Source organism: Rhyacophila brunnea, unplaced genomic scaffold, assembly GCF_057557595.1.
Source record: "Rhyacophila brunnea isolate RB1 unplaced genomic scaffold, BYU_Rbru_1.0 scaffold_21, whole genome shotgun sequence".
NCBI classification, from domain to species: domain Eukaryota; kingdom Metazoa; phylum Arthropoda; class Insecta; order Trichoptera; family Rhyacophilidae; genus Rhyacophila; species Rhyacophila brunnea.
The window spans coordinates 16,772,577-16,788,261 of record NW_028232871.1 but is presented as its reverse complement, the minus strand read 5'-3'; the positions used below and the strand labels follow the sequence as shown (position 1 = coordinate 16,788,261).

Genomic DNA, 15,685 nt, shown 5'->3' with positions numbered 1-15,685 from the left:
GGGCACCTATTTTTTCATCAATTAATATAACGACTTTTTCAAATGTGAAAACACTCAGGGATGCTCTTCAATTTTGACATGTTGTTTTAGCAATTCAATTTCAATTCACAATGGAGCCTAAAAGAAAATACAATTTAGATCGAATTTGCCGAGTGTGTTTGACAGAATGTTCGGAAATGACAGATCTCTTCGACAATCGGCGAAAGATTTCCCAAATTGTGATGACATGCTCTGATGTGAAGGTACGCGTCCACTCCCGAGGTTATTTATGTCATGTCAAACTTATAAACGAATAACGTTATGTACTCGGATTCAATTAGTCGAAACGGTATTTGAATAAAGTTAATTGCTTTATAACTCCCTAATTATTGCAGGTTATCAAGGATGATGGTTTACCGACACAGATATGCAGTCCTTGCGTTAAACAGGCACAGCTCGCTGTCAGCTTTAAATATAAATGCGAGCTTTCTGATGCAAAATTACGTAACTATGTGACAAATACCCTAAATGTGCCCTCTTCCGTTCTGGATATTAAAGAGGAATTGTGCGCTTTTGAAGATTTGAGTGATTTTCTCAAGTATGAAATCCCATTATCAAATACTGAAGATAATATCAGGTGGGTTTACATTATGGTAGGTTATCTTTTACAACTAGATTTAGATTTGTAAGCATTGTTTGAGTCTAAAGACAGCAGGCAACATGACAGTATGACCGTTGTAGAATTCTTCAGTTACTACTCGAGGGAAAAACAAATCTTTCTCAACGTTTTAATGAATACATTCCCATTCGCACATTACCAGCATTGCACATACAACTGAAGTTATTCGCTTCGCCAGCATTTAGATAAAAACACCTTGTATTAGCGTTTCTTATAGGTAAATCAGTATACAGTGGCAGGCATGGTAAAAATGGCATGCAGTTGTAGTGGTATTGTTTGTTAGCATTGAAACAAACAATTCCAATACCCCTATGAATCGCCTATGGTGCCACTGTATACTGATTTACCTATACAAATGTGTTCTTTCACACAAATTATTGAAATAAACAATCGTAAATAATTGTACATCATATTAAGTATGTATACTGTATAGTATAACAACATAGACTTATATTGTTTCAATGCTACCAAGACAAAGTATCGGGGGTATCTTTGAAGATGCTGAGGTAGCCCCAATGTTATTGATATCTGTTCTGGACGGTTGCGTTGTGTGTGCGTGATATGGTGCTTCGGGTTGTGAAGAATGATACACAGTGGCTGCATTTCTTGGTTTTGTATTATAGATAATAATTTGGATACACATGGCAATACACAGGACTGGCACATTAGTTTTTATGTTGAATTTAGTAGGATTGACATGATTTTAAGGTTGAAACGTTATGCGGAGTTGCGTGCATAATTTGACTGTATCGTTGAAGAGCCGGAATGCAACTCATTTATTGCCTGTCATTTCCTGTTCGTATGCTATATAAATGAGCATAGATAATAATGCTCCAGCTGTAGGGTTGAGTAAACCTCTATAAAAGTATTATTAATTTTTCTATGGTTACCAATTCAACTTTAAATTTTCTTGATTAGCCATCGTGTGTTGCAATATTAACGAAACCCTCTAGGTATAATAGTTCAAACACTTTTCTATTAACTAATATTTTACTCTAGCATTGTTTACTAGAGGCATTCGCTTGTAGGGATGCTATTCAAACTAAAAAAACCCACTATTTGCTGCATATCATCTACTTAGGGTTTTGTAACTATTAATATTAATTTAGTCAGTCTAGTGTGTGGTATTACAGACTTGTAGCTATGCAGTATTAATGTAATAAATATATTAATGATATAGAATCTTCAGTAAGTAGTATAATTATAAGAAATTGCACAATAAATATAATATACAGTTAACCCTAGCGCATCACAAATTCGTTATATCGCAATTGATTTATAATATTATTTTTGTCCTGAACTTTTTTTGAACCTGAATTTTGACATAATGAGTTGAATAACCTGCGTACGATTAGATGTGCAGACCGGCCAACCAGGGTAAACAATGTTGGTTATTAAACTGAAAAAATAACATTAATTTTGTTTTACTGGTGTTCATGGCTTTATTATTATTATGTTAGTGAGCGAGAAACATCTTACACGCGTGATTTCACTCAATATGGCAATTCCTGGTACATAGCACAATATATCAAAACAAGTACGGGACGAAAAAATATTGTTAAAAATCGATCGGGTATAACGAAACGCCCGCCAAGGTCGCGATGACCGATGGTTACCTGTAATATTATTACATTGTACCTACGTCTTGTTCGATTATTTCTGGAGATGCTACCAATTTACAGCATCTATAAACGGCACGTCACTAAATAATAAGGTAACAAATTATGTATTTTTTTTTATTTATAGATCAACAAGAGAAGATGCAAATACCAAAAATAATGCAACCAACCTGCTTCCAACATATGAATGTGCAATATGCAAGAAAGTTTATGACTCAACAAAGCTTCTCATTGATCATGTTATCCGGAACCATACCGCGATGGTCAAAGAAGAGATGGAAAGCCACTCCTGCAACATCTGCAGAAAGTAAAATAAAAACACAGATTCCCCACATGATTTATTTTATTTCTTTATTACAGTAACACTTTTATTCATGTTTTTTTTTATTGATTATTGCAGAAAATTTGGCGAGGAATTTGATTTAAAATGTCATCAAATCACCCATAAAGAATTTGCCGTCAACAAAAAAATCAACACTTGTCCCCTTTGCCGTGAACAATTTCCAAAACATGAAGTTTTACTGAGGCATGTCGGTACGTATACTCTTGGTGCAGTGGCGAAGGATGGAAGTAGGCTGTGGAGATCCGACATAAATAGTGCACATTATACTTTATCAGTCATACTTGTTCGTTTTCATTAAACTAAGAATACAAATTGCAGATAGTGTTAGTTAGTTTCTAAAATTCAATTAAACCCTTAATTCTAGATACCTTTCACATCTGAGAGGTATTATAGACTTACCATTATAACAGCAAACATTTCAGCGGCAATCTGATGCTGAATGCTCATTCGCATAAAGACCTATGCTACCAACCCCCACTCACATCCCTTACACTACATACAGTGCTATGAAATTGCAGCCTTGCCATGTTTGATGTAGAATAATGGCCAACTACCTACTACTACCTAATAATGTAACAATTTATTGGCAGGCTACCATCTCGATGACTCCGAGTATGGATGCAGTAAATGCAATTGTTTCTACACCTCCAATCTCCATCTCAAGAGGCATAACCAAAAAATGCACCCACCCGAAACAAAGACGAGCTCGGACAAGGATGAAGAAATGCCACTGCACAACAATGTCACGGTCAAAACGGAACCCGAGACGATTTTGGCTGATGATGATATGGATTTGCCTTTTGATAGTTCATATCCGTCGGATGATAACGACTTCAGTTTGCAGACGGATGGTATGATATAATTAAAATGTCTTCTCCATATATGTAAACAAATTTGTTTTTTCTTTAATTAAAATTTAAGAAGATTTATTAATACCAATATCGTCAATGCACCGCATACTCAACAATCTGTAAAGCAGTGCGGAATATTTCCTACCAGTAGGATGCGTAAAAGTTCAAATACATTATGATGCACGTCACGTCACGGTGACAAATTTAGTCTATGGTTTTTTCATTCCACAGAATATTTTGAACGATCACTATCTCTATAAATTCAATGATGGAAAGTGTCAACTCTAATGTATTAGTATTTTGAATTTTTATTCATTATTCAAGCTAATTTCAATTAATTTTAACAGTTTCTACGTGTGCGTAAGTTAAAATTACTTTCGATATTGCATCCATAGATAATATTTTGCACAAAACCCAACCTGGAGACCCATACTAGATAATAATTTAATAGAAAATCCACAGAGAAAACCACTAAAAACACAAAAAAATAACACGCAATTTCGATATGCGTCGAAAATGTGTAGGCATGTAGAAAATGTTAAAGAACGTTCATTGAGTCATGCAGGTGTCGATGCAGTGTGGTATGTGTAACGTGACCTCATTGTTCTGGTGATTTCGGCAGATTTTGCTAACTGACAACGTTCGTTTATTGGTTTAAAATGTGCTACGGGATGAGAGCATCAGTCTGATAAACACCAAGAAAAACAACATTACACACTTTTCCCGTAGCGGCAGCTTACTGTGACAGTACGCGTCGTGCATCATAATGTAATCACAGCATAAATATTCCGGTTATATGATATCTCATTTCATTCCAGATTTTCCAACTGTTATAGACCTTCAGTTGAATGACAGCCATCATAATGATGACACAAATGATTCCGACTACGACACAAACAAACTACTCTCTGAAATGATTGGAAAAAGTCATAAAAAGCATCACAAAAACAAAAGAAAATCCGGCAAAGAAGTTGATATTAAGATTGAGCTTGAAGATGTAACCTTAGAAAACATTCTGATTGATAAGAAACCATACAGGTATTTAATTTAAAGAGGACCCATTCTGTATTCATCAATAGCCAAATGCATAGTCTTTAAGTGACCTTAAGGGGGGACATGCTCAGCGTAGGTCAAAATGGAGCTTTTGTTCTATTTTCAAAGCGTGAACCTGGACATCCCTTAAACGTTTTAGATAATCTATTTATATAATTTTGAAGCCTTATTATCCTTTATATTTATTTTAAACATTTGATGACTGCATAAAGTATTTTTATTACATAAAATTGACGCGCGTTAACATATTCTTACTCCCTACTTCAGTTTAAGTTTGTTAATTTATGGCTATGGCCGTATGTTGTAGCTTAACCACTGGGGAATGCCAAAAGAAATGGCGTATTTCAAAAAAACACGACCTTATTCTTAGGTCAATAATTATTATAAAGCAATCATTATTCGTAGGATGTTTATCACACTTGAATGGTCAAAGACATAGCTTATAATTAGTATCTTTAGAATTATCTTCAAATGTGTTAATCTTGCCCATTTTTTGAATTATAAAATGCCTAATTCTTGTCAAATTTGGGATCACAGAGATTATCAATATAATTTTTTATCGTAAATATTTCACTATAATAATCTCGATATAAATTATACTGATGGTTTTATAAATGCGTTTAAAAATTAATAAATGTAAAAAATCTTAACACCACTGCACATTTATGTACAGAAATATGACTATATTCTAAAACATTAGAGCGAGAGGTTTAAAAGAATACTATTTTATGTAATAAAAATAATTTATGCAGTCATCCAATGTTTAAAATAAATATAAAGGATAATAAGGCTTCAAAATTATATAAATAGATTATCTACAACGTTAAAGGTATGGCCAGGATCATGCTTTTAAAATAGAAAAAAAGCTGCATTTTGACCCACACTGAGCACGTCCGCCCTTAAGTAACATCTAACTTTACGCCGCTGTCGGCAACTTAGTGGAAGTAATCAAAACACAAGCGACATGTTCATTATTATCATTATTCTTAAAGTATTCTAGTAGTCTCTGCATTTAAGTATAAGTGGCCTATATTTCAGACATGTAAATTGGTTGGTGTGTTACACACTGTACATCACAATATGGAAAATGATGTATGTATGTATGTCCCTGTGTAATTGTGTTAGTGAAATAATGTGTATTATCTCCTATATATTATTATCCTAAGAGATTTTGGAAAACGCACCAATTTTTTTATTCAAATACCATTTTGTTGATTATTAAAGGAATTCACTTCAATTTTTGGAGTCCCGAATCTACTTCAATTTGAATCCGGCACAAATCTGATAAAACTCGACACAATCACAGATAATATCATTTTTAAATCGCGTTTTATATCCGTCACCATACATTTTCGCTACTTTACTGTCTATCTACCGCAAATTGATTATAATATCGCTTAATACTTTCTATATAATCGATATTTCACAAATCAGAATGATTATTCCACAAAACTATTCAAATCTGAAATCGCCACATTCGCGTACTCTAAATTTTAACAAGAATTAAATGCATATTTCCTCACTAATTACTACAAAATTATAATCTAAAACCACGTCACTGTTTTTATCTGTCAAACTAATAGACTAATGATTGCCATTTGTTTTCTTTCGCAAACCACCTTTAAGTTCATTTGACCTGTCAGATTTCAAATTTAGAATTTGCAGGAATAATCGAAAAAAATATGACATTTCTATTAGCACCCATAAATAATCAATTTAAATCAAGACATTTTATTGTAAGATGAAGTTAATTTTAATATTGCAATCAATAAATTGAATAATTTCAGACTTACGAGTAATATAAGAAACTACATTATATTATACATATTGCGTTCTTCTCAATATTATAGTATCACATACTTCCATATAAAATATATAGGTAGTTATCCTGATTCAGTAACAATTGTATTATTTTTACATTTAGGTAAGTAAATAAAATTGATATGACGTTTAATACAAGTAATTAAAAATTAATGATGTTTATATATTTTATATATTTTATAATAATAATTACTATATATAAAATTACAGTAACCTTTCTTCTTCTTTTACATCATTAGTAATATAAAAATTAAATTCCAATAATGCTTCTTATTATGCATGCTGTTTACTATTTTAGCATTGATCACTTATACGTGAAATATAATGTACTTATGAATATAAATATAGACTTTTTACAATACAATTAGGTACAATAAGTAAGTACCTACTACTTTTTCAATTTTTTTACATGATAAAAATAATATTTTTTTATTTCCCCACCCAAATAATTTGCTAAATAATAAATTTAGCATGTTGGAAATTATTCATTAGTAGATATTTTAAGTACTTAAGAATTTTAAAATAAAATACCATTTTTGCTCCTAAGCAAAGCATATGGACACACCCCTTCTGGGTGGCAATTACGAGTATCTTAAAAGACATTATGAAAAATAGTTTTTACATGTTTTCAATCTACTGGCGTCTTCCCCCATTGAATAAATAAAATGTATTATAACGCAATAATCTAAATGTATGAAAAATAAGACTATCCTGCAGTGGCGATGGGTGGAGGTAGGGTGGATCCACCATAGATAGTACAGACTAAACTTTGTCAGTTATAAGTATTTGTTTACATTGAACTAAGACTACAATTTACGGATGGTGTTGGTTAGTTTTTAAAATTCAATTAAACCCTGGAAAGCCAAGCCATAATACACATAAAATATTTAAAATTATGGCATTAAATCATACATCATTATAGATATTTAATATATAGAATAATATTTTTAACTACTATTGTTTGGTTTAGGCAGAGTTTAATGAATTATAAAAAAATAACCAACATGCGTAATTTGTATTCTTAGTTCAACGAAAACAAATAAGTATGAATGAAAAAGTACATATTAGGTATATTCTATTAAAATGTCAGTGGTAGCAATCGGCGATTGCCAGCTGTTCTCTAGGCCTATCAGCTTGAGGTGGTGTCAGACGATATTGTGAAGGTCAGAATCCAGAATAGACTAGTCATATGACCTCAAATTTATATTGGCAGTGACGACTTGAAAATCGCAAAACTGACAAATCAGCGAAATGGCAAACTGTCTGAGGGGAATGAAAATTCATCCTGAAGGGAAAACTATGGCGCCGTCTATGCATACTTTACAATTATATTAATATCCAACACCGCCAAGCCGTCTGCAAGACCTAGCGAGACAGACTGGCGGCTGCCAGCTGGCTCCGCTAGTATCTTATAAATGTGTAGAACTGTCACACCAATATAGTAAAAAAAGTTAGGTAACATAAACTCTTCAAGAATGGACTTTCAAATCATGCATGGTGTCGTCCCTCGAAACAGAGAAGGTAAACCACTATCTCTGCTACAAGGCGGAGCATGTACTTTTCCAAAGTAAAAAAATTATATTTTCGCCCCTAAGTGGAGCACATAATAGTCCTCCACATTAGGGAGGACTCTCATGGTGCAGTGCGTGAGGCGCTGGCCTTTCATCCGGGAACTTCGGGTTCGATTCACAGTGAGGTCCCAATATATTTATGTGATTTTCTCAAAGCCTGGATGTTTGTGATTGTTTCACTTCTATTACTAAATACACTACTGTTTCATTGGACCATTGGCCTGTTGTAGTGTTATAAGGAATATTATATATATATATTTATTTTTTTATATATCTGTGGAGGCTGAAGAACATGGAGCAAAAGTGTCACACTTGGCAACACCGAAAGCGTAGCACCACACACGCGCCGCCATCTTCATTACAATACCGCATTTGTAGTGCACCTGACATGTCTTCCGTTTCTCCAACCTTTACTTGTTTCCAGTCCTGTGTGACAAAATAGATTCCATAAAGTAAATGTAACTATCTACCAATAAATGTGAGCACAATCGTCATCAATCTTGGATTTCAATCCAACCTTCTGATACCCTTCTAATTCACACATAGTCAAATCGATACAGCTAAACATTTATACATTAACAGACTTTATCCCGGAGAAAAGTTATCGGCCTTTTTCCACATTCATTCTGTCTTTCCACGGATCAAATAGATGTTGAAAAAACAACATGCATTTTAATCCAGATGCGGAATAAAACAGGTAACCCACTACTTCAGAGACGGGCACTCTTATCAATTAGGCTACACCGAGTGCTACGCAGTGTGGACTTGTATTTATGTTCGAGAGATACATTTTAGCCTCGTAAATCATGACAATTTATAAAATAGGTGATGTTTTCATGTATTGTTGCAGTAAAGAGAAGAGTAAAAAGCGAAGAAAGAAGAGCAGCAAAATTGATGCGATAGCGAAAGATGTGGCAAAAATAGGAAAAAAGTTTTCATGCAATCAATGTTCAAAAAAATTTTTGAAGTGAGTAACTTTTTTTTTATTATGTTTATAGATCAGGAATGATTAACCTTTGTCTACAACTTTGTCAAATTATATGCAAAAATCTTTATCTTTCTTTATTATTTTGATAATAAAATCTTATCAAAAATTTAAATATTTCTAATTTTATACATTTAATAAATTACATGAATGATTTTTTTTATAATTTAGTAAGATATTCGTTGTTTTTCAATTTATTTATTTGCCGTTTATAATTGAAGACTTTTCAAAGAAAATTGAAGACACGGTTTATAAGAGAATCCTATATAATATCATTCATACAAAACCATTAGCAGTGTTTTACTTTCGATTTGAAATCATTTATCGACGAAAATAGTTATTCTCCCTAATATAACTGGGTGAACATCTAAAAATGGTCAACATAGCGGTTTCCTAATATTTTCATTGAATTAAATGTACAGACGGCCCTCGATATTTGTATGTTCTACTTTTGTACATTTCTTAAAATCTAGATTTTGTTGATAATGCCAAAACTGTGCGCTTCCATGTAGTCTCCTCTCCACAAAGAACAAAGGGTGGTATGCAACTATCTCTTGGCAAGTCTATAAAGAAAACATCTGTTTGCTATAATATGCATCGTTAACTTTATTATATCTATTGATAAATAAATATTTTGAAGAAGTACACTTTTTGATGTTTTTTTTTACATTACTCTACTTTTGTACATTCGTACACATTTCCAGAAACCAATTATGCACGAAAAGGCCTCCTGTACCTATCGGTTTCTATTCATATTCTGCAGTAATATTATGTTTTTATTCATAGACCTATTGCTAAAGGTATATCGATAAAATAATTACAAAAAGCGACAAGTCCACAATTCAATATTTTTGGGAAACAAAGTTTTTATGTTTCAAGCTTCAATTATTTGTTTTAACGTGAGAATATTTTTTCCGTTGTATTATACGTCGAAATTAGAACCAAATGGCAATTTATTTCAGCCGATAAACTTTTAGATGTAATAAATATAGGCAAAATAAAATTGGACGTAGCGCTATTTGTACCTCACTTTTTAATTTACTCCGCATAAGGCACATATTTCCGTGGCACTGTCATGAGTTTACCAAAAGCTACAGCATGGGAGACGCCCTTTTCAATATTAAACGTTCCCTTATTAGTTGACTTAAACACGCGCGAAATCAACCAAGCTTTAAATAATATGAAACACGGACTTGGCGCTTTTTGTAATAAATCGAGACTTAAAATATTTTTTTTCGCAGGGTTATGTCGCGTTTTGGAATTTATAGATCAATACATGTTGTGTAAAATTATACAAAGAATACGTGTGTAATTTTTTCTCGATTTTGACCAAATGTGGACTTATCGCTTTTTGGAATTAGACGCCTCAAATAATATAATGATTGTCTTGCAGTATTTTCTAAATTATTTATCATTTATATTCTATTGTTGATTTTAGACGAGAACTTTTAATGGATCACATAAAACATCACTCAGGAGAGAGGTCATATTTGTGTTCTAAATGTGGAAAAGGATATTTCAAGCAACTCCATTTGGACAAACACATGGCAACCCACCTTGTAAGCCAATTAGTTCATTAGAATTCTTTTATTAGATCATTTATATTCAACAATATAATAATTATTTTTTCATCAGAACGATCATGTGGAAAAGCCGCTTCACATCTGTCCGCTGTGTGGAAAGGTTGTAAAACATTCCAATCACTTGCAATCTCATATGAAGACACACAATGGCAAAGGTGTAGAACCGCAGACCGCCAATCCAAATAAAAAGGTAAAAATATTTACTAAAATTTTCCTTTTCTAGGATTTTGCGACACCAAAATTGTTGAATTTAATAACTTATGTTTCTTTATTGTTTATCTTTGTAGACGCACTTATGTTCAACTTGTGGAAGATCCTGTAGCAGTCTGTCAAACCTGGCAGTGCACATGAGGAGGCACACCGGCACCATGACTTGTGTCTGCAAGATTTGCGGCAAAGGCTATCCTCGAACTACTGATCTCATCCTACACATGAGGTGATTGATTTCTATTCTTCTATCGCTACTGGATAAGTAAAGACCTTAGTCTTATATATAATAACTACTCATGAGTATCTACTGAAAACTAACACCAATTTAAGCAATAGTTTGTCAATTGTCAGTGATTTAATTTTTCATGAATCAATTTAAATTTTCCTAAAATTAATGTTTTTATTTCAGGCAACACACAGGTGAACGTCCCTTCGTATGCTGCATTTGTAATAAAGGTTTTGCCCGGTCTGACAAGCTCGCAATTCATATGCGTACACACACTGGTACGTTTTAAATACATTCTATTAAAATTAACAATAATAATAAAAAAATATAGTTTCCCCAGTCATCAAATAAAATACAAATGCGGAATGAGTTAGATTCAATGCAATGCATGGCAATCATTCCAGACATTGTGCATATCTATTTATATATTATCTGCAGTGCAAGAAATCAAGGTTACACAGAGTGATTGCATAAGTTTTTTGTTTTTTACTATTTTTTTGTTTATACCCCTTCCAATAATATCTTAGCAAAGAAAAATGTTGCCAGTTCCAGAGAAAAAGAAAATTCTCTTAAAGGTGAAAGAACACAGTGACATAATATACTCCAAACTAATTTTTATATCTATGGGGATAAACAACTCAATCTGTGTCAGCATATTGATCGGCGATATTAAATAACTGCCCGCAATTATAAATTCCTTAATATCCATTTCCCGTAGTGTCCAATTATGGCAAACTCAGTAAATAGCTTACTGCAATTATAATTTCCGCAATATTACGTTTTTCCACATAGTCAGCCATATCCAATGACGTAAACTCCATATAGAATAGCTGACTCAATTATAATACCTATTTCCTAAATATTTTTTTTTTACACCCATGCTTAAGAGCATACTTCAGTGAAACGGCAAATAATTTTCAACTATAGGTGCGACAAAATTTCGGACTCGCTGCTGGCAATCGGAGAGCGTAAGTCGAGCTGTGAAAACGTCAATTTGTTTTGTGATGGCGACGGGGGAATTAATTCTTAAATCGTGTTAAGATGACTAAAAAACGTTACCCAATTACTTGAAAAAGAAAACATGTCAATGAATATATTATTATTATTACTAATAGAACAATAAATGGACGCATGTTGACTTTTTATGACAAATTATGTTTTGTTCTGCACGTGTCGTTCGCACAAACTTCGCGTTGCATAGTCACGATCGTTTTAGACCGAGCCCCAGCTGATGTTTAGCCTTAAGCGTCAGCCTATAGCATCGTGGGTCCCAGGATCGAATCCTGGGTCTTGCAAGTACACATTGTTTTTCAATTTTTGTATGAGTCGAGTACGTCTATAAATAGTGGATCATAATTCATTGGACATGTCACTCGAGTATAAGTTCGCGGTACGTTAGTATCTCAGTCTCTGTAACGCTCCTCACAACATCTCAATCTACCGAGACTCGGTCCTCGATAACTACTATAACACACTCTTGTAACGATGGTTTACGCTGCAAATAAATTCACTCCTCCATCCATCGGAGCAACCACCAAATCTTGACTTCATCATCCACCATACCTGAAACCCAGATATTATCTTCAATACCCTTTACGTTGTTCCTATATTGACGTTATATCAAATCAGTGTTTCACTGTACTTTATTTCAATATGTAATTATTATGATAATACATTGATTGCTTTTAATTGCAATGTTACTTTTATGCTGTAAAATTAAGTACTTTTAAATAAGGTAATTGAAAGGGTATTATCTCATTCTTATGCATAATTTATATATTTATTTAAGAATACAAAACATTGTGGACATAACAAATCTAAATTCAAGACGTACACAACATGAGATTTACATTATAAGTCAAGCATTATCCTCACAAGAGAGAAGGGAATATAGAAAAAAAAATATAATAACAAAAAAAATTAAATAAAATCAAAACATACTTAAGTACAATTTAATACGGAAAAATATAATTTTTGAAAATAAAAAAACATACAATTTTATACAGAAAAATACAGTTTCAAAAACAAAATGCAAAGTACATCATTGAAAATGTCTATGTCTTTAGGGAGCGCATTTACTAATCTTGCACCCCTCGCTAATGGTGCCTAATAGGCTTGACACGAGGAACGGTTTCAATCCAGAATAAATCATGGCTGCGACCACGTAGGTAATTGACAGGCGCATGTAAATTCATATTCATTAGGACACCAGGATTGGAAACCATCCCTCGCGATAACAGGCAAAAGTGTTTCAAGAGAAGAAGAGACCGAAGAGATTCAAGAGAGTGAAAAGTAAGCATGCCTTGTAGAAAGGCAGTCGGAAAATAATCATCTGACGTATTATCGAAAGGAAAATAGTTAAATGTCTTAAAATAAAGACATCGAAGAAATTTCTTCTGGTCACGTTCTAAAATAAGCTTATAGGAAACTTCATAAGGACACCAGATAATCGACCCATATTCAAGAATACTATGCACTAATGAGACGTAGAGTGTATGTAATACATTTGGATTCTTGAATGGTTTGGAATGTCGCATGATGAATCCTAGAAGCTTACTCGCACGTAGAGCCGTAGAAGTTATATGCGAGTGAAAAGATAATGAAGAATCAAAAATTATCCCAAGATCTTTCGCCTCAGATTGACGCTTTAATGAACTTTTTGACATAATATAATTATATTTAATCGGGGTTCTTGACCTAGATAAATAATATGTATGTTCAATTTCGCCTTTATCTATTCAAATCATTAAAATTCAATTTTCTCAAAACATACAAAACTTATCAATACAGTATAATAATGTTAATGTAATTACATAATATTATTATTTAATCTTGATGAGGAATTCTTGTCGTATAATGTTTTTACTATATTGTGATTCTAATTGATATTTATAACATAATTTTAATATATTATACAGCTGCTTGGTAATATTTATTTATTTATTCTAGGAGAAAAGCCGTACATCTGCAACTCGTGCGGCAGGGCTTTTGCCCAGTCAAACGATCTCGGAGCTCACAAAAAAAGAAACAACTGCGGGCAGAATCAGAACACGACACCTAACATCTCACGATCTGGAATCATCGCATCAGCGGGCCTGGGAAATAATCTGTCTGCCGCCAACAACCTACTCAACGAAAACCACCTTATGCTTCTCTCCCAAAACAAATCACTGCAAGTTTCTCCTGTAGAGTCGTCGCACAATCCCGAAGACATCTCGAATAAACTAAAACGCAATGTCAGCAATCAGCATTCCAAAGCATTATCATTGGCCAATAATTCTAACAATTTGATCGGCAATGAAGACCAACAATTGATGGTTTCTGCGGCGCATACGAGAGCTTTTGAGTTAGCGGCCGCCGCAGCCGCCTCCAATAATCTACTTATTGTCTCATCAAATAACCTTCAGAACAAAGTAATGGATTTGGCCGATGTCCAGAAACAAAATTTAACAGTGTCCGGACTGATGGCCACTCAAAGGGCGTTCGAGTTGGCCAATCACAACAGTATCTTGGGTGCCCAACAGCAGAGAACGGAGTATACGGATTATACTGCTGCCACACTACTCCAGGTCCAGTCGGCACATTTTTTGTTGAATAAACTAAACGAATAAATAATGACTCTTTTTTTATATGGCTAATTGTGATGATTGATCGATGCTATTATGACTAAATTACACAATCAGTCAGACCGATCGTCGTTAATAATTGTCATCCATAAATTGCTATTACACGCAATAATTTAGGCACCGATTGGATCGTATCAATGCTTTTGGTGAGTGGCTCATAACATAATAATTATGTTTGTGTTGAACATTATAAGTAATCTAAAATATATTGCTTAATCCGTTTGATGGCCACACTGAACAGTTTTCTATTTGCATTTTCACTTCACCTCGATGCAAACTTTTGGAGATTTTGTTAAGACAAATAACAAGTTGTCGATTGTATTTATTATATTTTTGTTTCGTCCAGTTATTGTCTGTTTAAATAATAAATAGCATTCGTTGACTCCAATTCTAAGTGATTTTGTAAATAATGATAAAATAGTTTTGATTATGAAGACAAAATGTCTACATGACAGATGTAAGCTAACGCCTTAGAATATACGGCAAGAGTAGAAACTTCTTTATCTCACTCCAGACTATAAACAGATTTAATATGACATTCTTATGACCCCACTCAATTAGTCCACGTGGTCGGAATGGATCGCAGTGTTTTGTGTAATTTAAGCATTAATCGCATGATAATAATTATTATATTCAATTGCAAAATGTGTAACCTTTGCCTGTTTCGTATTAAAACCGGCAGGATTCCGGTAACCAACAATGCCACCAGTGACCCTTTTAAGCATACACTAATACAGGGGTGACAAACCTTTTCCTGTCAGAAGACCGCATTCATTTATCTTAAATCAAATAAATAAAGCGTAAATCGAGGGATGGACCTACATTATTTTGTAAATGAAGGAAAACAATGAATGTCATTAATTAATTTATTTATGGGTTTACCCTTTAAAATGTATACATACATTACATATATTTACACAGATATATGTGTCGCTGAGTTTCAAAACCCGCTTAACACTTTTTTGAAATAATTAAGATATATATATCGTTTGATTCGTTATTAAAATCTCTACATGAAAATTTTATCACCTCTTTCAAAATCCGCTACGATTAACTGTCATTTATGAAACAAAATCAATGTGTCTATCAAATCCCGCTATAACACTACTGAAACATTCAAAAACCTTTTTAGTTCAAAA

At 33.2% G+C, this 15,685-nt stretch overlaps 1 protein-coding gene across 1 annotated transcript; it reads left to right on the top strand.

The window, feature by feature from the left end:
* The first annotated feature begins 46 nt into the window (after nucleotides 1-46).
* LOC147070798 (uncharacterized) lies at nucleotides 47-15,612 on the top strand. The gene is made up of 12 exons (XM_085948807.1): nucleotides 47-242; nucleotides 375-616; nucleotides 2,405-2,584; nucleotides 2,678-2,811; nucleotides 3,211-3,471; nucleotides 4,290-4,509; nucleotides 8,767-8,883; nucleotides 10,340-10,460; nucleotides 10,537-10,674; nucleotides 10,772-10,920; nucleotides 11,104-11,198; nucleotides 13,870-15,612. The coding sequence occupies exons 1-12, from the start codon at nucleotides 111-113 to the stop codon at nucleotides 14,529-14,531; spliced, it is 2,451 nt and encodes an 816-aa protein (XP_085804933.1). The 5' UTR covers nucleotides 47-110; the 3' UTR covers nucleotides 14,532-15,612.
* The last annotated feature ends 73 nt before the right edge of the window (nucleotides 15,613-15,685 follow it).